Source organism: Oncorhynchus mykiss, chromosome 3, assembly GCF_057628025.1.
Source record: "Oncorhynchus mykiss isolate SJ-2025 chromosome 3, ASM5762802v1, whole genome shotgun sequence".
Lineage (NCBI taxonomy): Eukaryota > Metazoa > Chordata > Actinopteri > Salmoniformes > Salmonidae > Oncorhynchus > Oncorhynchus mykiss.
This window is the reverse complement of record NC_143024.1, coordinates 96199483-96220946: the sequence shown is the minus strand read 5'-3', so window position 1 is coordinate 96220946 and position 21464 is coordinate 96199483. Positions and strand designations below refer to the sequence as shown.

The following is a 21464-nucleotide window of genomic DNA, read 5'->3' as shown; positions in this document are numbered from 1 at the left end:
CAGTGCTGTAGAGTAACACAGTAACACACCAGTGCTGTAGAGTAACACAGTAACACACCAGTGCTGTAGAGTAACACAGTAACACACCAGTGCTGTAGAGTAACACAGTAACACACCAGTGCTGTATAGTAACACAGTAACACACAGTGCTGTATAGTAACACACCAGTGCTGTAGAGTAACACAGTAACACACCAGTGCTGTATAGTAACACAGTAACACACCAGTGCTGTAGAGTAACACAGTAACACACCAGTGCTGTAGAGTAACACAGTAACACACCAGTGCTGTATAGTAACACACCAGTGCTGTAGAGTAACACAGTAACACACCAGTGCTGTAGAGTAACACAGTAACACACCAGTGCTGTAGAGTAACACAGTAACACACCAGTGCTGTAGAGTAACACAGTAACACACCAGTGCTGTAGAGTAACACAGTAACACACCAGTGCTGTATAGTAACACACCAGTGCTGTAGAGTAACACAGTAACACACCAGTGCTGTATAGTAACACAGTAACACACAGTGCTGTATAGTAACACACCAGTGCTGTAGAGTAACACAGTAACACACCAGTGCTGTATAGTAACACAGTAACACACCAGTGCTGTAGAGTAACACAGTAACACACCAGTGCTGTAGAGTAACACAGTAACACACCAGTGCTGTATAGTAACACACCAGTGCTGTAGAGTAACACAGTAACACACCAGTGCTGTAGAGTAACACAGTAACACACCAGTGCTGTAGAGTAACACAGTAACACACCAGTGCTGTAGAGTAACACAGTAACACACCAGTGCTGTAGAGTAACACAGTAACACACCAGTGCTGTATAGTAACACACCAGTGCTGTAGAGTAACACAGTAACACACCAGTGCTGTAGAGTAACACAGTAACACACCAGTGCTGTAGAGTAACACAGTAACACACCAGTGCTGTAGAGTAACACAGTAACACACCAGTGCTGTATAGTAACACAGTAACACACCAGTGCTGTATAGTAACACAGTAACACACCAGTGCTGTATAGTAACACAGTAACACACCAGTGCTGTAGAGTAACACAGTAACACACCAGTGCTGTATAGTAACACAGTAACACACCAGTGCTGTAGAGTAACACAGTAACACACCAGTGCTGTATAGTAACACAGTAACACACCAGTGCTGTAGAGTAACACAGTAACACACCAGTGCTGTATAGTAACACAGTAACACACCAGTGCTGTAGAGTAACACAGTAACACACCAGTGCTGTAGAGTAACACAGTAACACACCAGTGCTGTATAGTAACACAGTAACACACCAGTGCTGTAGAGTAACACAGTAACACACCAGTGCTGTATAGTAACACACCAGTGCTGTAGAGTAACACAGTAACACACCAGTGCTGTAGAGTAACACAGTAACACACCAGTGCTGTAGAGTAACACAGTAACACACCAGTGCTGTATAGTAACACACCAGTGCTGTAGAGTAACACAGTAACACACCAGTGCTGTATAGTAACACACCAGTGCTGTAGAGTAACACAGTAACACACCAGTGCTGTATAGTAACACAGTAACACACCAGTGCTGTAGAGTAACACAGTAACACACCAGTGCTGTATAGTAACACACCAGTGCTGTAGAGTAACACAGTAACACACCAGTGCTGTAGAGTAACACAGTAACACACCAGTGCTGTAGAGTAACACAGTAACACACCAGTGCTGTATAGTAACACAGTAACACACCAGTGCTGTGTAGTAACACAGTAACACACCAGTGCTGTATAGTAACACAGTAACACACCAGTGCTGTATAGTAACACAGTAACACACCAGTGCTGTGTAGTAACACAGTAACACACCAGTGCTGTATAGTAACACAGTAACACACCAGTGCTGTAGAGTAACACAGTAACACACCAGTGCTGTAGAGTAACACAGTAACACACCAGTGCTGAATAGTAACACAGTAACACACCAGTGCTGTATAGTAACACAGTAACACACCAGTGCTGTATAGTAACACAGTAACACACCAGTGCTGTAGAGTAACACAGTAACACACCAGTGCTGTAGAGTAACACAGTAACACACCAGTGCTGTAGAGTAACACAGTAACACACCAGTGCTGTAGAGTAACACAGTAACACACCAGTGCTGTATAGTAACACACCAGTGCTGTAGAGTAACACAGTAACACACCAGTGCTGTATAGTAACACACCAGTGCTGTATAGTAACACAGTAACACACCAGTGCTGTATAGTAACACACCAGTGCTGTAGAGTAACACAGTAACACACCAGTGCTGTAGAGTAACACAGTAACACACCAGTGCTGTAGAGTAACACAGTAACACACCAGTGCTGTATAGTAACACAGTAACACACCAGTGCTGTATAGTAACACAGTAACACACCAGTGCTGTAGAGTAACACAGTAACACACCAGTGCTGTAGAGTAACACAGTAACACACCAGTGCTGTAGAGTAACACAGTAACACACCAGTGCTGTAGAGTAACACAGTAACACACCAGTGCTGTAGAGTAACACAGTAACACACCAGTGCTGTGTGGTCAGAAACAGACCGTCACGAGTCTCACAGCCCCAGTTACCAAACATCATTAACCATTAAACCACTAGTTACCAAACATCATTAACCACACATTAAACCACTTGTTACCAAGGGTGACCCAGTTCTGTTAGTGTTCTGAAGAAACGTGAGGATTACAGAAGTCTAATGTTAAAACGAGAGTAACCCCCCCAACCTCAAACCTCCGTCCCTCCAGTGCACAGGGGCACCGTATGAAACTTGACTGACTTGACCTTCCTCTCCTGGGGAGAACAGTGGAGGGGAGAGACAGACACAGTCAGTCACCCCTGGAACGGACCATGAAATGACAGTGTCCACGTTGGACACCGCAACACTGATGTCCCGACTACATTCTAGGGTCAACCCGGACCACACTGTGCTGGCTATGATATTGTCCTTCCCTGTATGGTTCCAGACACTATGGTGGATGTGCAACCAGGTCAGTACAGCTCGGCCTGGCTCGGTTTGACCCTACAGTGGGAATCGGGCATGACAGAATGTCAGTCACACTCCTCCTAGGGGTAAAACTGAGGCAGGTCAATAGAGACAGGTGACAGGTGAGGAATACTGAGGCAGGTCAATAGAGACAGGTGACAGGTGAGGAATACTGAGGCAGGTCAATAGAGACAGGTGAGGAATACTGAGGCAGGTCAATAGAGACAGGTGAGGAATACTGAGGCAGGTCAATAGAGACAGGTGAGGAATACTGAGGCAGGTCAAAAGAGACAGGTGACAGGTGAGGAATACTGAGGCAGGTCAATAGAGACAGGTGAGGAATACTGAGGCAGGTCAATAGAGACAGGTGAGGAATACTGAGGCAGGTCAATAGAGACAGGTGACAGGTGAGGAATACTGAGGCAGGTCAATAGAGACAGGTGACAGGTGGAGAATACTGAGGCAGGTCAATAGAGACAGGTGAGGAATACTGAGGCAGGTCAATAGAGACAGGTGACAGGTGAGGAATACCGAGGCAGGTCAATAGAGCCAGGTGACAGGTGAGGAATACCGAGGCAGGTCAATAGAGACAGGTGACAGGTGAGGAATACCGAGGCAGGTCAATAGAGACAGGTGACAGGTGAGGAATACCGAGGCAGGTCAATAGAGACAGGTGACAGGTGAGGAATACTGAGGCAGGTCAATAGAGACAGGTGAGGAATACTGAGGCAGGGCAATAGAGACAGGTGACAGGTGAGGAATACTGAGGCAGGTCAATAGAGACAGGTGACAGGTGAGGAATACCGAGGCAGGTCAATAGAGACAGGTGACAGGTGAGGAATACCGAGGCAGGTCAATAGAGACAGGTGACAGGTGAGGAATACCGAGGCAGGTCAATAGAGACAGGTGACAGGTGAGGAATACCGAGGCAGGTCAATAGAGACAGGTGACAGGTGAGGAATACTGAGGCAGGTCAATAGAGGCAGGTCAATAGAGACAGGTGAGGAATACTGAGGCAGGGCAATAGAGACAGGTGACAGGTGAGGAATACTGAGGCAGGTCAATAGAGACAGGTGACAGGTGAGGAATACCGAGGCAGGTCAATAGAGACAGGTGACAAGTGAGGAATACTGAGGCAGGTCAATAGAGACAGGTGACAGGTGAAGAATACTGAGGCAGGTCAATAGAGACAGGTGACAGGTGAGGAATACTGAGGCAGGTCAATAGAGACAGGTGAGGAATACTGAGGCAGGTCAATAGAGACAGGTGAGGAATACTGAGGCAGGTCAATAGAGACAGGTGAGGAATACGGAGGCAGGTCAATAGAGACAGGTGAGGAATACTGAGGCAGGTCAATAGAGACAGGTGAGGAATACTGAGGCAGGTCAATAGAGACAGGTGAGGAATACTGAGGCAGGTCAATAGAGACTGTTGAGGAATACTGAGGCAGGTCAATAGAGACAGGTGACAGGTGAGGAATAGTGAGGCAGGTCAATAGAGACAGGTGAGGAATACTGAGGCAAGTCAATAGAGACAGGTGACAGGTGAGGAATACCGAGGCAGGTCAATAGAGACAGGTGACAGGTGAGGAATACTGAGGCAGGTCAATAGAGACAGGTGACAGGTGAGGAATACTGAGGCAGGTCAATAGAGACAGGTGAGGAATACTGAGGCAGGTCAATAGAGACAGGTGAGGAATACTGAGGCAGGTCAATAGACTGTTGAGGAATACTGAGGCAGGTCAATAGAGACAGGTGACAGGTGAGGAATAGTGAGGCAGGTCAATAGAGACAGGTGAGGAATACTGAGGCAAGTCAATAGAGACAGGTGACAGGTGAGGAATACCGAGGCAGGTCAATAGAGACAGGTGACAGGTGAGGAATACTGAGGCAGGTCAATAGAGACAGGTGAGGAATACTGAGGCAGGTCAATAGAGACAGGTGAGGAATACTGAGGCAGGTCAATAGAGACAGGTGAGGAATACTGAGGCAGGTCAATAGAGACAGGTGAGGAATACTGAGGCAGGTCAATAGAGACAGGTGAGGAATACTGAGGCAGGTCAATAGAGACAGGTGAGGAATACTGAGGCAGGTCAATAGAGACAGGTGAGGAATACTGAGGCAGGTCAATAGAGACAGGTGAGGAATACTGAGGCAGGTCAATAGAGACAGGTGAGGAATACTGAGGCAGGTCAATAGAGATAGGTGACAGGTGAGGAATACTGAGGCAGGTCAATAGAGACAGGTGACAGGTGAGGAATACTGAGGCAGGTCAATAGAGACAGGTGACAGGTGAGGAATACTGAGGCAGGTCAATAGAGACAGGTGAGGAATACTGAGGCAGGTCAATAGAGACAGGTGACAGGTGAGGAATACTGAGGCAGGTCAATAGAGACAGGTGACAGGTGAGGAATACTGAGGCAGGTCAATAGAGACAGGTGACAGGTGAGGAATACTGAGGCAGGTCAATAGAGACAGGTGAGGAATACTGAGGCAGGTCAATAGAGACAGGTGAGGAATACTGAGGCAGGTCAATAGAGACAGGTGAGGAATACTGAGGCAGGTCAATAGAGACAGGTGAGGAATACTGAGGCAGGTCAATAGAGACAGGTGAGGAATACTGAGGCAGGTCAATAGAGACAGGTGAGGAATACTGAGGCAGGTCAATAGAGACAGGTGAGGAATACTGAGGCAGGTCAATAGAGACAGGTGAGGAATACTGAGGCAGGTCAATAGAGACAGGTGAGGAATACTGAGGCAGGTGGGGAATACTGAGGCAGGTCAATAGAGACAGGTGACAGGTGGGGAATACTGAGGCAGGTCAATAGAGACAGGTGACAGGTGGGGAATACTGAGGCAGGTCAATAGAGACAGGTGACAGGTGAGGAATACTGAGGCAGGTCAATAGAGACAGGTGAGGAATACCGAGGCAGGTCAATAGAGACAGGTGACAGGTGAGGAATACTGAGGCAGGTCAATAGAGACAGGTGACAGGTGAGGAATACTGAGGCAGGTCAATAGAGACAGGTGAGGAATACCGAGGCAGGTCAATAGAGACAGGTGACAGGTGAGGAATACCGAGGCAGGTCAATAGAGACAGGTGACAGGTGAGGAATACTGAGGCAGGTCAATAGAGACAGGTGAGGAATACTGAGGCAGGTCAATAGAGACAGGTGAGGAATACTGAGGCAGGTCAATAGAGACAGGTGACAGGTGAGGAATACTGAGGCAGGTCAATAGAGCCAGGTGACAGGTGAGGAATACCGAGGCAGGTCAATAGAGACAGGTGACAGGTGAGGAATACCGAGGCAGGTCAATAGAGACAGGTGACAGGTGAGGAATACTGAGGCAGGTCAATAGAGACAGGTGACAGGTGAGGAATACTGAGGCAGGTCAATAGAGACAGGTGACAGGTGGGGAATACTGAGGCAGGTCAATAGAGACAGGTGACAGGTGACAGGGTAAGGTGAGGGTGTCGGTACAGGAGGAGGCGGTACCTCATCCTGGGTGCCTCTCTTCCAGGCCTCGGAGAAGATGGAGCTGACCTGGCTCTGAGAGCGGCTGTGGCCTGACAGGTTGTTCTCTGACACAGCAACACCACTATCACTACTGCAGTGGGTCGACTGGGACTCTGTGGGGAGAGAGAGGAGGGAGGGAGGGAGAAAGAGATTGAAGAGGGGGGAGGGAGGGAGCGAGAGGAGAGCGAGGAGAAAGAAAGTGAGAGGGTGGAGAGAGGAGTGTTATAGCAAGAACCAATATTATTATTTATTCTTTAAATATTTTTTCCCCCAATTTCATGATTACAATCTATAGTCTCATCGCTGCAACTCCCCAACGGGCTGGGGAGAGGCGAAGGTCTCATCTCTGCAACTCCCCAACGGGCTGGGGAGAGGCGAAGGTCTCATCTCTGCAACTCCCCAACGGGCTGGGGAGAGGCGAAGGTCTCATCTCTGCAACTCCCCAACGGGCTGGGGAGAGGCGACGGTCTCATCGCCGCAACTCCCCAACGGGTTCGGGAGAGGCGAAGGTCTCATCTCTGCAACTCCCCAACGGGCTGGGGAGAGGCGAAGGTCTCATCTCTGCAACTCCCCAACGGGCTGGGGAGAGGCGAAGGTCTCATCTCTGCAACTCCCCAACGGGCTGGGGAGAGGCGAAGGTCGAGTCACGAGTCCTCCGAAACATGACCTGCTAAAGCCGCACCAATGTGTCAGAGGAAACACCGTTCAACTGACCGACAAGGTCAGCCTGCAGGCGCCTGGGACCGCCACAAGGAGTCGCTAGAGCACCCCGCGGCCGGTAATGACACAGCCTGGGATTGAACCTCAGGCTGTAGTGACGCTGCAACACTGCAATGCAGTGCCTTAGGCCGCTGCGCCACTCGGGAGGCCCCACAACTACAAATCTTATAAATACTATACTGTGGCTAAGAACGTGGGTAACTGCTGCAGCGTTGGGGACTAATCCATTTCAATCTGTCATTACAGGAAGTAAACTGAAATTCCTGGAATTGTACTTCCAAAAAATTACTGAATTGAAATAAAAATAGACCCTGCTATGCTGTAGCTGAGTGTGTGTTGTGTTGTAGGTGTGTGTCTGTCCACCACCACTCACCAGGCAGGCTGGAGGAGCTGGATCCAGACTTGATAGAGGAGCTAGAGAGAGAAGACCAGTCGTAGGCTGCCTCAGTCCTCTTCATAGCCTCCTGGTAGTTCACATACAGGGTCTTCCCATACTGGAGACACAGAGATCAACAGACATCAGGGTGTATTCATTAGTCAGTCAACAGACATCAGGGTGTATTCATTAGTCAGTCAACAGACATCAGGGTGTATTCATTAGTCAGTCAACAGGCATCAGGGTGTATTCATTAGTCGGTCAACAGACATCAGGGTGTATTCATTAGTCAGTCAACAGACATCAGGGTGTATTCATTAGTCAGTCAACAGACATCAGGCTGTATTCATTAGTCAGTCAACAGACATCAGGCTGTATTCATTAGTCAGTCAACAGACATCAGGGTGTATTCAGTCAACAGACATCAGGGTGTATTCATTAGTCAGTCAACAGACATCAGAGGTGTATTCATTAGTCAGTCAACAGACATCAGGGTGTATTCATTAGTCAGTCAACAGACATCAGGGTGTATTCATTAGTCAGTCAACAGGCATCAGGGTGTATTCATTAGTCAGTCAACAGACATCAGGGTGTATTCAGTCAACAGACATCAGGGTATATTCATTAGTCAGTCAACAGACATCAGGGTGTATTCATTAGTCAGTCAACAGACATCAGGGTGTATTCATTAGTCAGTCAACAGACATCAGGGTGTATTCATTAGTCAGTCAACAGACATCAGGGTGTATTCATTAGTCAGTCAACAGACATCAGGGTGTATTCATTAGTCAGTCAACAGACATCAGGGTGTATTCATTAGTCAGTCAACAGACATCAGGGTGTATTCATTAGTCAGTCAACAGACATCAGAGGTGTATTCATTAGTCAGTCAACAGACATCAGGCTGTATTCATTAGTCAGTCAACAGACATCAGGCTGTATTCATTAGTCAGTCAACAGACATCAGGGTGTATTCATTAGTCAGTCAACAGACAGGGTGTATTCATTAGTCAGTCAACAGACATCAGGGTGTATTCATTAGTCAGTCAACAGACATCAGGGGTGTATTCATTAGTCAGTCAACAGACATCAGAGGTGTATTCATTAGTCAGTCAACAGACATCAGGGTGTATTCATTAGTCAGTCAACAGGCATCAGGGTGTATTCATTTGTCGGTTTGCAACGTAGCAAAATGGTTTGCATCAGAAACTGTTTACACCAAGCGCAAAACGTTCTGCAACGAAAACTAGAGTCTAGACTAGATCTATTTAACACATTCAGATAGGTCCCTCCCCGGTTTGTTCCATTTGGTCGATAGTGAATACAGCCCAGCTTTCTCAAATGTTCCCACAGCTTTCAGTCAGAGCCAAATACATCAAGTTTGGCCATTGAGGTATTCTGTCCAAGATGTTGTGAGTACCCAGACTATGGCTCTGCTTTCCTCGACTCTCTCCCTCGTTACGTTGTTGCTGAGGAAACGTAACGTTACCTTGGCGATGCGTATCCCATTGATCCACTGGTGTAGGGTTCTGACGTCATCACAACACAGGTACTTGATGTACTGGGATTTCTTCTGGATCTGAGGATGCTGAACAGACAGACAGTATGACATGTTAATGATGAATGACAGCATAGATACAGAACATGTAACGACGAAGCATCACAACGATAACATGTTTGGATTTCTGTCTTTAATCTCTCATGGGACAGATTCTGCTAACCAAATTATACAAGGTTTTAGTTCTGGGTTAACTGAGATCTGGGCACGGTTTCTCGATAGCGAGTATATATATATATATATATATATATATATATATATACACACTGCTCAAAAAAATATAAAGGGAACACTAAAATAACACATCCTAGATGTGAATGAAATATTCTTATTAAATACTTTTTTCTTTACATAGTTGAATGTGCTGACAACAAAATCACACAAAAATGATCAATGGAAATCAAATTTATCAACCCATGGAGGTCTGGAAAACCACACTACAGGCTGATCCAACTTTGATGTAATGTCCTTAAAACAAGTCAAAATGAGGCTCAGTAGTGTGTGTGTGGCATCCACGTGCCTGTATGACCTCCCTACAACGCCTGGGCATGCTCCTGATGAGGTGGATGGTCTCCTGAGGGATCTCCTCCCAGACCTGGACTAAAGCATCCGCCAACTCCTGGACAGTTTGTGGTGCAACGTGGCATTGGTGGATGGCGCGAGACATGATGTCCCAAATGTGCTCAATTGGATTCAGGTCTGGGGAACGGGTGGGCCAGTCCATAGCATCAATGCCTTCCTCTTGCAGGAACTGCTGAAACACTCCAGCCACATGAGGTCTAGCATTGTCTTGCATTAGGAGGAACCCAGTGCCAACCACACCAGCATATGGTCTCACAAGGGGTCTGAGGATCTCATCTCGGTACCTAATGGCAGTCAGGCTTCCTCTGGCGAGCACTTGGAGGGCTGTGCGACCCCCCAAAGAAATCCCACCCCACACCATGACTGACCCACCGCCAAACCGGTCATGCTGGAGGATGTTGCAGGCAGCAGAATGTTCTCCACGGCGTCTCCAGACTCTGTCACGTCTGTCACGTGCTCAGTGTGAACCTGCTTTCATCTGTGAAGACCACAGGGCGTCAGTGGCGAATTTGCCAATCTTGGTGTTCTCTGGCAAATGCCAAACGTCCTGAACGGTGTTGGGCTGTAAGAGCAACCCCCACCTGTGGACGTCGGGCCCTCATACCACCATCATGGAGTCTGTTTCTGACCGTTTGAGCAGACACGCACATTTGTGGACTGCTGGAGGTCATTTTGCAGGGCTCTGGCAGTGCTCCTCTTTGCACAAAGGCGGAGGTAGCGGTCCTACTGCTGGGTTGTTGCCCTCCTACGGCCTCCTCCACGTCTCCTGATATACTGGCCTGTCTCCTGGTAGTGCCTCCATGCTCTGGACACTACGCTGACAGACACAGCAAACCTTCTTGCCACAGCTCGCATTGATGTTCCATCCTGGATGAGCTGCACTACCTGAGCCACTTGTGTGGGTTGTAGACTCCGTCTCATGCTACCACTAGAGTGAAAGCACCGCCAGCATTCAAAAGTGACCAAAACATCAGCCAGGAAGCATAGGAACTGAGAAGTGGTCTGTGGTCACCACCTGCAGAACCACTCCTTTATTGGGGGTGTCTTGCTAATTGCCTATAATTTCCACCTGTTGTCTATTAGATTTGCACAACAGCATGTGACATTTATTGTCAATCAGTGCTGCTTCCTAAGTGGACAGTTTGATTTCATAGAAGTGTGATTGACTTGGAGTTACATTGTGTTGTTTAAGTGTTCCCTTTATTTTTTTGAGCAGTGTATACATAAAAAAAAATATATATATATATATATATTCTTTTTTTAATTAGAAAAGATGACCTAGGTTTGGACCTTGGTGCCCTGATAGATAAATTGGGCTAAAAGCCCAGAGATGTGAGTTGAGGCAATGCAGAGATGATTTCTCAGTAGGTTTATACACTGTGCCACTAGATGGCAGTGTGACGCTGTATAAGCTCCTCTGAAAGGCAGACTAGGTAGAGATCCAACCAGTTGACGATCTGTCATTCAGGGCAGGTGGGGCTCTGCCTGTTTTGCATGTTATTTTGGCATTAAAACGTGTCACATATCAGTTTGTAAATAATGTAAATCATTGAGTTAATAATAAAGCCGCATACAAACATCTTATTGGTCTCTTTTTTGTTTTCTTGAGTAAGGCAGCTCCAAAACTCAGGTGTTTCAGTCTAGCTCAGTGCTTTCTGTGGTGCTGGGGAAAGCCAGCAGAAAATACAGTGTGTTGCGCCGTGATTGGCTCAGTGTTCTGTCACCCATGTGGACTTTCTGTCACTGCCAAGTGTAAGAGGAGAGCCCATCGGGTGCTGCCATAGATTTACATTAGAAATGCCCATCCAAGAAGACTCAAGGTCATTGGCCACAGATAAAATGTCAAATCACGTGATATGTACAGTAGCTTTGATTGGACTGATCATGTCAACATTATACTTTCACAATCTTAGTTAGCAGTCATCATGAATCAAGTCGACAATCTCCTGGCAAATCCTTTTTAATCGTTGTCATATGAAGATAAATAATGAAGAGAAATTAAAGGTAAAACGTATCGGTGCTCATCGGCCATTGGACATAAACATTACACAACAAGTTGGAAATCGCAAATTCAACGATGAGGGGTTTGGAAGGAATCAGTGCCAGCGGCTGTGTGGACCGAAATCTGGGATTAAGTGTCTCTTTTTCAAGTTTAAAATGATAAACATTCAACATTGACTGTCAATGAAGCATGATTTGTGCTGCACTCAAAACTATGAAAACTTGACTTCAGTGAGTTCAAGACAGCTGGGAACTCTGAACTACTACTACATCTATTATTAACCCTACTATATCTATCATTAACCCTAACCCTACTACATCTATCATTAACCCTACTATACAGTGCCTTGCGAAAGTATTCGGCCCCCTTGAACTTTGCGACCTTTTGCCACATTTCAGGCTTCAAACATAAAGATAAAAAACTGTATTTTTTTGTGAAGAATCAACAACAAGTGGGACACAATCATGAAGTGGAACGAGATTTATTGGATATTTCAAACTTTTTTAACAAATCAAAAACGGAAAAATTGGGCGTGCAAAATTATTCAGCCCCCTTAAGTTAATACTTTGTAGCGCCACCTTTTGCTGCGATTACAGCTGTAAGTCGCTTGGGGTATGTCTCTATCAGTTTTGCACATCGAGAGTGAAATTTTTTCCCATTCCTCCTTGCAAAACAGCTCGAGCTCAGTGAGGTTGGATGGAGAGCATTTGTGAACAGCAGTTTTCAGTTCTTTCCACAGATTCTCGATTGGATTCAGGTCTGGACTTTGACTTGGCCATTCTAACACCTGGATATGTTTATTTTTGAACCATTCCATTGTAGATTTTGCTTTATGTTTTGGATCATTGTCTTGTTGGAAGACAAATCTCCGTCCCAGTCTCAGGTCTTTTGCAGACTCCATCAGGTTTTCTTCCAGAATGGTCCTGTATTTGGCTCCATCCATCTTCCCATCAATTTTAACCATCTTCCCTGTCCCTGCTGAAGAAAAGCAGGCCCAAACCATGATGCTGCCACCACCATGTTTGACAGTGGGGATGGTGTGTTCAGCTGTGTTGCTTTTACGCCAAACATAACGTTTTGCATTGTTGCCAAAAAGTTCAATTTTGGTTTCATCTGACCAGAGCACCTTCTTCCACATGTTTGGTGTGTCTCCCAGGTGGCTTGTGGCAAACTTTAAACAACACTTTTTATGGATATCTTTAAGAAATGGCTTTCTTCTTGCCACTCTTCCATAAAGGCCAGATTTGTGCAATATACGACTGATTGTTGTCCTATGGACAGAGTCTCCCACCTCAGCTGTAGATCTCTGCAGTTCATCCAGAGTGATCATGGGCCTCTTGGCTGCATCTCTTCTCCTTGTATGAGCTGAAAGTTTAGAGGGACGGCCAGGTCTTGGTAGATTTGCAGTGGTCTGATACTCCTTCCATTTCAATATTATCGCTTGCACAGTGCTCCTTGGGATGTTTAAAGCTTGGGAAATCTTTTTGTATCCAAATCCGGCTTTAAACTTCTTCACAACAGTATCTCGGACCTGCCTGGTGTGTTCCTTGTTCTTCATGATGCTCTCTGCGCTTTTAACGGACCTCTGAGACTATCACAGTGCAGGGGCATTTATACGGAGACTTGATTACACACAGGTGGATTGTATTTATCATCATTAGTCATTTAGGTCAACATTGGATCATTCAGAGATCCTCACTGAACTTCTGGAGAGAGTTTGCTGCACTGAAAGTAAAGGGGCTGAATAATTTTGCACGCCCAATTTTTCAGTTTTTGATTTGTTAAAAAAGTTTGAAATATCCAATAAATGTCGTTCCACTTCATGATTGTGTCCCACTTGTTGTTGATTCTTCACAAAAAAAATACAGTTTTATATCTTTATTTTTGAAGCCTGAAATGTGGCAAAAGGTCGCAAAGTTCAAGGGGGCCGAATACTTTCGCAAGGCACTGTATGAAAACTTGACTTCAGTGAGTTCAAAGACAACTGGGAACTCTGGGAACTTTCTAAGACTGTGAAAATACGTTTTGGTAAGGTGTTGGGACTGGTTGTAACTGACAGTTAGACTTACAGGTTACGTCGTTGTCTTTTGTTTGAATTGTTTACGTGTCCGCTGTGCGAGGGAAATGATAATACAAGCGGAACTACGTAGCTAATACTGTTGTAACGGGGATCCTTATTGCAGCGACACACTTTTGGAGGGAAGGCAATCCTGCGCTGCGTTAGCTAAGTTTTCATGTCATCGGGTGTAGTTCATAAAGGTTGAAGAGTGTATGTTAGGATGAAGTGTGAATTCACGCCAGGAATAGTAAGTGTGAAGTTTGATTTCCTCCCTCCTGTAATCAGCAGCCAATGAGGTATTTTTTCCTTTATTCATGTGTTTAATCTGAACCCGTTATAACGCCGGTTAAACTGTTATGTATGTAGGCACTTCAGAGTTATACCAAGCTAATAAGTCACTCGTAAGATAAGGTTGTAAGAGTGTGCTTAACTGTATTTTTCATTTACTTTATAGTTCTCACGGAAGGTGATAATTCTGACTAAAACTACAGAATAAAGCCGCCAGTTAAAATCAAGGAACGGTTGTGCTCGTGGTTACTGAAAGGAGCTACACTGATAGCCAGGTGTAGTAGTGGTAAGGTGTTGGTACTCTGCTGATAGCCAGGTGTAGCAGTGGTAAGGTGTTGGGACTCTGCTGATAGCCAGGTGTAGCAGTGGTAAGGTGTTGGGACTCTGCTGATAGCCAGGTGTAACAGTGGTAAGGTGTTGGGACTCTGCTGATAACCAGGTGTAACAGTGGTAAGGTGTTGGGACTCTGCTGATAACCAGGTGTAGCAGTGGTAAGGTGTTGGGACTCTGCTGATAACCAGGTGTAGCAGTGGTAAGGTGTTGGGACTCTGCTGTTGGGACTCTGCTGATAGCCAGGTGTAGCAGTGGTAAGGTGTTGGGACTCTGCTGATAGCCAGGTGTAGCAGTGGTAAGGTGTTGGGACTCTGCTGATAGCCAGGTGTAACAGTGGTAAGGTGTTGGGACTCTGCTGATAACCAGGTGTAACAGTGGTAAGGTGTTGGGACTCTGCTGATAACCAGGTGTAGCAGTGGTAAGGTGTTGGGACTCTGCTGATAACCAGGTGTAGCAGTGGTAAGGTGTTGGGACTCTGCTGTTGGGACTCTGCTGATAACCAGGTGTAGCAATGGTAAGGTGTTGGGACTCTGCTGATAACCAGGTATAACAGTGGTAAGGTGTTGGGACTCTGCTGATAGCCAGGTGTAACAGTGGTAAGGTGTTGGGACTCTGCTGATAACCAGGTGTAGCAGTGGTAAGGTGTTGGGACTCTGCTGATAACCAGGTGTAGCAGTGGTAAGGTGTTGGGACTCTGCTGTTGGGACTCTGCTGATAACCAGGTGTAGCAATGGTAAGGTGTTGGGACTCTGCTGATAACCAGGTATAACAGTGGTAAGGTGTTGGGACTCTGCTGATAGCCAGGTGTAGCAGTGGTAAGGTGTTGGGACTCTGCTGATAACCAGGTGTAGCAGTGGTAAGGTGTTGGGACTCTGCTGATAACCAGGTGTAGCAGTGGTAAGGTGTTGGGACTCTGCTGATAACCAGGTGTAGCAGTGGTAAGGTGTTGGGACTGCTGTTGTGACAGCTTTATGTAGACCCTAACAGCTTTATGTCGGCCCTAACAGTTTGTGGGCACCGCTTGTCACCGTTATAGTGCAATTAATGTATTGTGTTGTGTTGTGGCTTTGCTGGCATGCATCCCACTTGGTTTTTTGTTGTTGGCTCACCAAGATTTAAATGCTAAAATTATCACTGGATCCAACATCCTCAATCTCTCTGCTCTACCCAGTTACTCCCATCAGGGATTACATGGAAACATTACCATCAGACCAGAACAGAAGAACTTCTCTGTTTACTAGGTTACTTTCCTGAGGAAAAGGAAGTTAGATATTATGTTCGTAATTGACATGGCTGTGGAGTCAGCCTCTAATACTGCCAATATAAAGAACGTCCTGCATTCTCCTTTCCCCCACTCTGTCCCAAACACCATCACTGCAGGGAATCAGTGTCCCAAACACCATCACTGCAGGGAATCAGTGTCCCAAACACCATCACTGCAGGGAATCAGTGTCCCAAACACCATCACTGCAGGGAATCAGTGTTCCAAAACAACTAGGCAAACGGAAGCCCCCATCTCCCCAGTCTCCCTCCACCTCTCCTCTCTTTAAAGCTCCTAGTCTGTTTTTTAAAATCTGGGACTGTGAAGTTTTGAAAGATGAGGCACAAAAGGATACAAAGAAATCTATTTTCCTCCCTTTCAGGAAGTGAAGTATATGAGAAGGTATTTGGGAGCGAGCAGTGTCCCTACTATTCTCTTCAACAACAAAAACCAAACCTGGCTAACATAACATGAAGACATTTGGAATACAGTATTTTCAAAGCACCAGCAATGCCTTGGGCAGTAGGCATGATTCCAGCTGGAGCTACTGTGAGTGTTCAGGTGGTACTAACTAGCTACAGGGAGTTTACATGTGCTGTTAACTAGCTACAGTGAGTATACAGGTGGTACTAACTAGCTACAGTGAGTTTACAGGTGCTGCTAACTAGCTACAGTGAGTATACAGGTGGTACTAACTAGCTACAGTGAGTTTACAGGTGCTGCTAACTAGCTACAGCGAGTGTACAGGTGGTACTAACTAGCTACAGTGAGTTTACAGGTGCTGCTAACTAGCTACAGTGAGTTTACAGGTGCTGCTAACTAGCTACAGTGAGTTTACAGGTGCCTGTTCCAGTGAAAGACTGGGATCTGGGCCTGTTCCAGTGAAAGGCTGGGATCTGGGCCTGTTCCAGTGAAAGACTGGGATCTGGGCCTGTTCCAGTGAAAGACTGGGATCTGGGCCTGTTCCAGTGAAAGACTGGGATCTGGGCCTGTTCCAGTGAAAGGCGTGGATCTGGGCCTGTTCCAGTGAAAGGCGTGGATCTGGGCCTGTTCCAGTGAAAGGCGTGGATCTGGGCCTGTTCCAGTGAAAGGCGTGGATCTGGGCCTGTTCCAGTGAAAGGCGTGGATCTGGGCCTGTTCCAGTGAAAGGCGTGGATCTGGGCCTGTTCCAGTGAATGGCGTGGATCTGGGCCTGTTCCAGTAAAAGGCTGGGATCTGGGCCTGTTCAAGCAAAAGGCTGGGATCTGGGCCTGTTCACGCAAAAGGCTGGGATCTGGGCCTGTTCCAGTGAAATGCGTGGATCTGGGCCTGTTCCACTGAATGGCGTGGATCTGGGCCTGTTCCACTGAATGGCGTGGATCGGGGCCTTTTCCACTGAATGGCGTGGATCTGGGCCTGTTCCAGTGAAAGACTGGGATCTGGGCCTGTTCACGCAAAAGGCTGGGATCTGGGCCTGTTCCAGTGAATGGCGTGGATCTGGGCCTGTTCCAGTGAATGGCGTGGATCTGGGCCTGTTCCAGTGAAAGGCGTGGATCTGGGCCTGTTCCAGTGAATGGCGTGGATCTGGGCCTGTTCCAGTGAAAGGCGTGGATCTGGAACTGTTCCAGTGAAAGGCGTGGATCTGGGCCTGTTCCAGTGAAAGGCGCTGATCTGGGCCTGTTCCAGTGAAAGGCGCTGATCTGGGCCTGTTCCAGTGAAAGGCGCGGATCTGGGCCTGTTCCAGTGAAAGGCGTGGATCTGGGCCTGTTCCAGTGAAAGGCGTGGATCTGGGCCTGTTCCAGTGAAAGGCGTGGATCTGGGCCTGTTCCACTGAATGGCGTGGATCTGGGCCTGTTCCACTGAAAGGCGTGGATCTGGGCCTGTTCCACTGAAAGGCGTGGATCTGGGCCTGTTCCAGTGAAAGGCGTGGATCTGGGCCTGTTCCACTGAAAGGCGTGGATCTGGGCCTGTTCCACTGAAAGGCGTGGATCTGGGCCTGTTCCAGTGAAAGGCTGGGATCTGGGCCTGTTCCCGGGAAAGCAGGATATCCTTCCCGTCAGACTTGTTAAAGGAAAACGCTTCTTCCAGTTCGCGGTGAGTAATCGCTGTTCTGATGTCCAGAAGCTCTTTTCGGTCATAAGAGACGGTAGCAGCAACATTATGTAGTCTGTGGTGAGTAACCTCTGTTCTGATGTCCAGAAGCTCTTTTCGGTCATAAGAGACGGTAGCAGCAACATTATGTAGTCTGTGGTGAGTAATCGCTGTTCTGATGTCCAGAAGCTCTTTTCGGTCATAAGAGACGGTAGCAGCAACATTATGTAGTCTGTGGTGAGTAACCTCTGTTCTGATGTCCAGAAGTTATTTTCGGTCATAAGAGACGGTAGCAGCAACATTATGTAGTCTGTGGTGAGTAATCGCTGTTCTGATGTCCAGAAGCTCTTTTCGGTCATAAGAGACGGTAGCAGCAACATTATGTAGTCTGTGGTGAGTAATCGCTGTTCTGATGTCCAGAAGCTCTTTTCGGTCATAAGAGACGGTAGCAGCAACATTATGTAGTCTGTGGTGAGTAATCGCTGTTCTGATGTCCAGAAGCTCTTTTCGGTCATAAGAGACGGTAGCAGCAACATTATGTAGTCTGTGGTGAGTAACCGCTGTTCTGATGTCCAGAAGCTCTTTTCGGTCATAAGAGACGGTAGCAGCAACATTATGTAGTCTGTGGTGAGTAACCGCTGTTCTGATGTCCAGAAGCTCTTTTCGGTCATAAGAGACGGTAGCAGCAACATTATGTAGTCTGTGGTGAGTAACCGCTGTTCTGATGTCCAGAAGCTCTTTTCGGTCATAAGAGACGGTAGCAGCAACATTATGTAGTCTGTGGTGAGTAACCGCTGTTCTGATGTCCAGAAGCTCTTTTCGGTCATAAGAGACGGTAGCAGCAACATTATGTACAAAATTAGTAAAAAAAAATATGTTACACAAAACGCACAAAAACGAACAAAATAGCACAATTGGTTGGTAGAATGTAAAACATCAGTCATGTTCTTCGGCGGCTTCTTAGAGCCCTGATATGGGGAATATGGTGACATTTGGGATCCTATAGTGTTCAGGTGTTAGTAAAGGCAACAGAGGTCAGATGGTAATGGTGTGGAGGCCTTTGCTCTCACCTTGAGGACCAGGCATTTCTCTGTGGGGTTAGGGCCTGGACTCTGTGGGGTTAGGGCCTGGACTCTGTGGGGTTAGGTGGTAGTTAATGTGGTTCAAGCTGGGCTGTTGTTCTCACCTTGAGGGCCAGGCAGTAGTCTGTGGGGGCCTTGTACTTGCTGCGGTAGTCCTGTCCGTAGTACACATTAACATGATCCAGCTGCAGGAAACACACCAGATCTCTGGAAGCCTGCCAGCCAGAGAGGAGGAAGGAGAGGAGGAGGGAAGAAATTAAGGATTTAGAGTTGACCGTCATGTGTTTCACATCACTGCACCATCCACTGAGTGGCACTAGGGCTGTTGTGGTGACCATACTGCCACACTGGCAGTCATGATCGTAGTAACAATTCCACGTGACCTTGAGTCACAGTAATCTCCTAATGGCCTGGTACTCAGGGCTCTATTGCCCCTAATGGCTCAGGGCTCTATTGTCCCTCAATCAGGTGCTAACGGCCTGGGACTCACGGCTCTATTGTCCCTCAATCAGGTTCTAATGGCCTGGTACTTGGGGCTCTATTGTCGCTAATGGCCTGGTACTCAGGGCTCTATTGTCCCTCCATCAGGTCCTAATGGCCTGGTACTCAAGGCTCTATTGTCCCTCCATCAGGTCCTAATGGCCTGGTACTCAGGGCTCTATTGCCCCTCCATCAGGTCCTAATGGCCTGGTACTCAGGGCTCTATTGTCCCTCCATCAGGTCCTAATGGCCTGGTACTCCGGGCTCTATTGTCCCTTTAACCACTCTAACTCACCTCCTTGTAATGATTAATTTGAGGAAAGCAGTTCAACAGCAGGTTTTAACAGTGTAAAACAGGTTTGTTGTGGATGTTGTTTCAAAGCCTAACAACAAACTGGACAGCCCTTTCTAAAGGTGATGATTCATTCAAAACACCCATAAGCATATTAGAGCTGATGCATAAGCTTAAAATTATTACAATTAAAATTAGGATTGTTCTGTTAAACAATATGTAGCCTAAGCATAGCAGAAAAACATCAAATAAAAACTAATTTAAGATGTCTTTGGTACATATTTGGTATAGCATATACTATAAAAATGTAACTGATTCTAGTAATGGCCTTTGAGTTTGGACCTTTCTTTGGACCTTTACCTTTCTAGAGCGGCAGAAGGGTCTGGCAACAGTTTAGTGAAAACATGTCTCTTTCAATGTTCCCCAATATTTTCCCTTGGTTTCCCAAATGAAGCTCCACCATAAAACCCAAGTCGCCTACCCCGCATCCTTGAAAAACAGACCGGAGGAAAAGCGTGCGGCCATCATTCGCTGTTGGTTGACCGTAACTCATTTTTACATATTAGTAAAAACGAGATTAAACTGTGACTAGTCTGACTGGTGAAAATATACTTGACGAGAGAACAGCTGTGTAACCTGAGGCAAGGAACACACGGCAAGCTTGTTTTACAACTTTATCACATCATCAATAGCCTATAATCACATCATGTTTTGATTTCTACGGTTGGTATCATTCACAACTAAAGTTGCCAAATAACTCTAAATCATATAAGACCTGTTTTAAATAATCACTTTACGCTCAACATAGTCACTTCATACGCGCTCTCGCTTCTTAATGGCTAAAATATTTTATTCAGCTAAATTCAATTATATTCTTCTATCTAGAAAATCATATAATATGAAATAATGTCACAGGACTCATAAGCATATCTAGTCTGCTAAATGAACAAGACTACAGTCTATAGTCAGATAACATACAGTATCTAGTCTGCTAAATGAACAAGACTACAGTCTATAGTCAGATAACTTACAGTATCTAGTCTGATAAATGAACAGGCCTACAGTCTATAGTCAGATAACATACAGTATCTAGTCTGCTAAATGAACAGGCCTACAGTCTATAGTCAGATAACATACAGTATCTAGCCTGCTAAATGAACAGGCCTACAGTCTATAGCCAGATAACATACAGTATCTAGTCTGATAATTGAACTAGCCTACAGTCTATAGCCAGATAACATACAGTATCTAGTCTGATAAATGAACAGGCCTACAGTCTATAGCCAGATAACATACAGTATCTAGTCTGATAAATGAACTAGCCTACAGTCTATAGTCAGATAACATACAGTATCTAGTCTGATAAATGAACAGGCCTACAGTCTATAGCCAGATAACATACAGTATCTAGTCTGATAAATGAACTAGCCTACAGTCTATAGTCAGATAACATACAGTATCTAGTCTGATAAATGAACAAGCCTACAGTCTATATCATAGCCAGATAACATGCAGTATCTAGTCTGCTAAATGAACAGGCCTACAGTATCTAGTCTGATAAATGAACAAGCCTACAGTCTATAGCCAGATAACATACAGTATCTAGTCTGATAAATGAACAGGCCTACAGTCTATAGTCAGATAACATACAGTATCTAGTCTGCTAAATGAACAGGCCTACAGTCTATAGTCAGATAACATACAGTATCTAGTCTGATAAATGAACAGGCCTACAGCCAGATAACATACAGTATCTAGTCTGATAAATGAACAAGCCTACAGCAAGATAACATACAGTATCTAGTCTGATAAATGAA

At 46.1% G+C, this 21464-nt stretch overlaps 1 protein-coding gene across 3 annotated transcripts in view; it reads right to left on the bottom strand.

The window, feature by feature from the left end:
- The window catches only part of LOC110520666 (ras-associated and pleckstrin homology domains-containing protein 1), a 148821-nt gene that overhangs the window by 13181 nt on the left and 114176 nt on the right, over positions 1-21464 (bottom strand). For all 3 annotated transcript variants that reach the window (XM_036975351.2, XM_036975352.2, XM_090230500.1), the window contains 4 exons: positions 18980-19090; positions 9130-9228; positions 7638-7758; positions 6524-6657 (listed from right to left, as the gene is read on the bottom strand). In XM_036975351.2, the coding sequence (XP_036831246.2) occupies positions 6524-6657; positions 7638-7758; positions 9130-9228; positions 18980-19090 (465 nt within the window). The remainder of the gene's footprint in view (positions 1-6523; positions 6658-7637; positions 7759-9129; positions 9229-18979; positions 19091-21464) is intronic.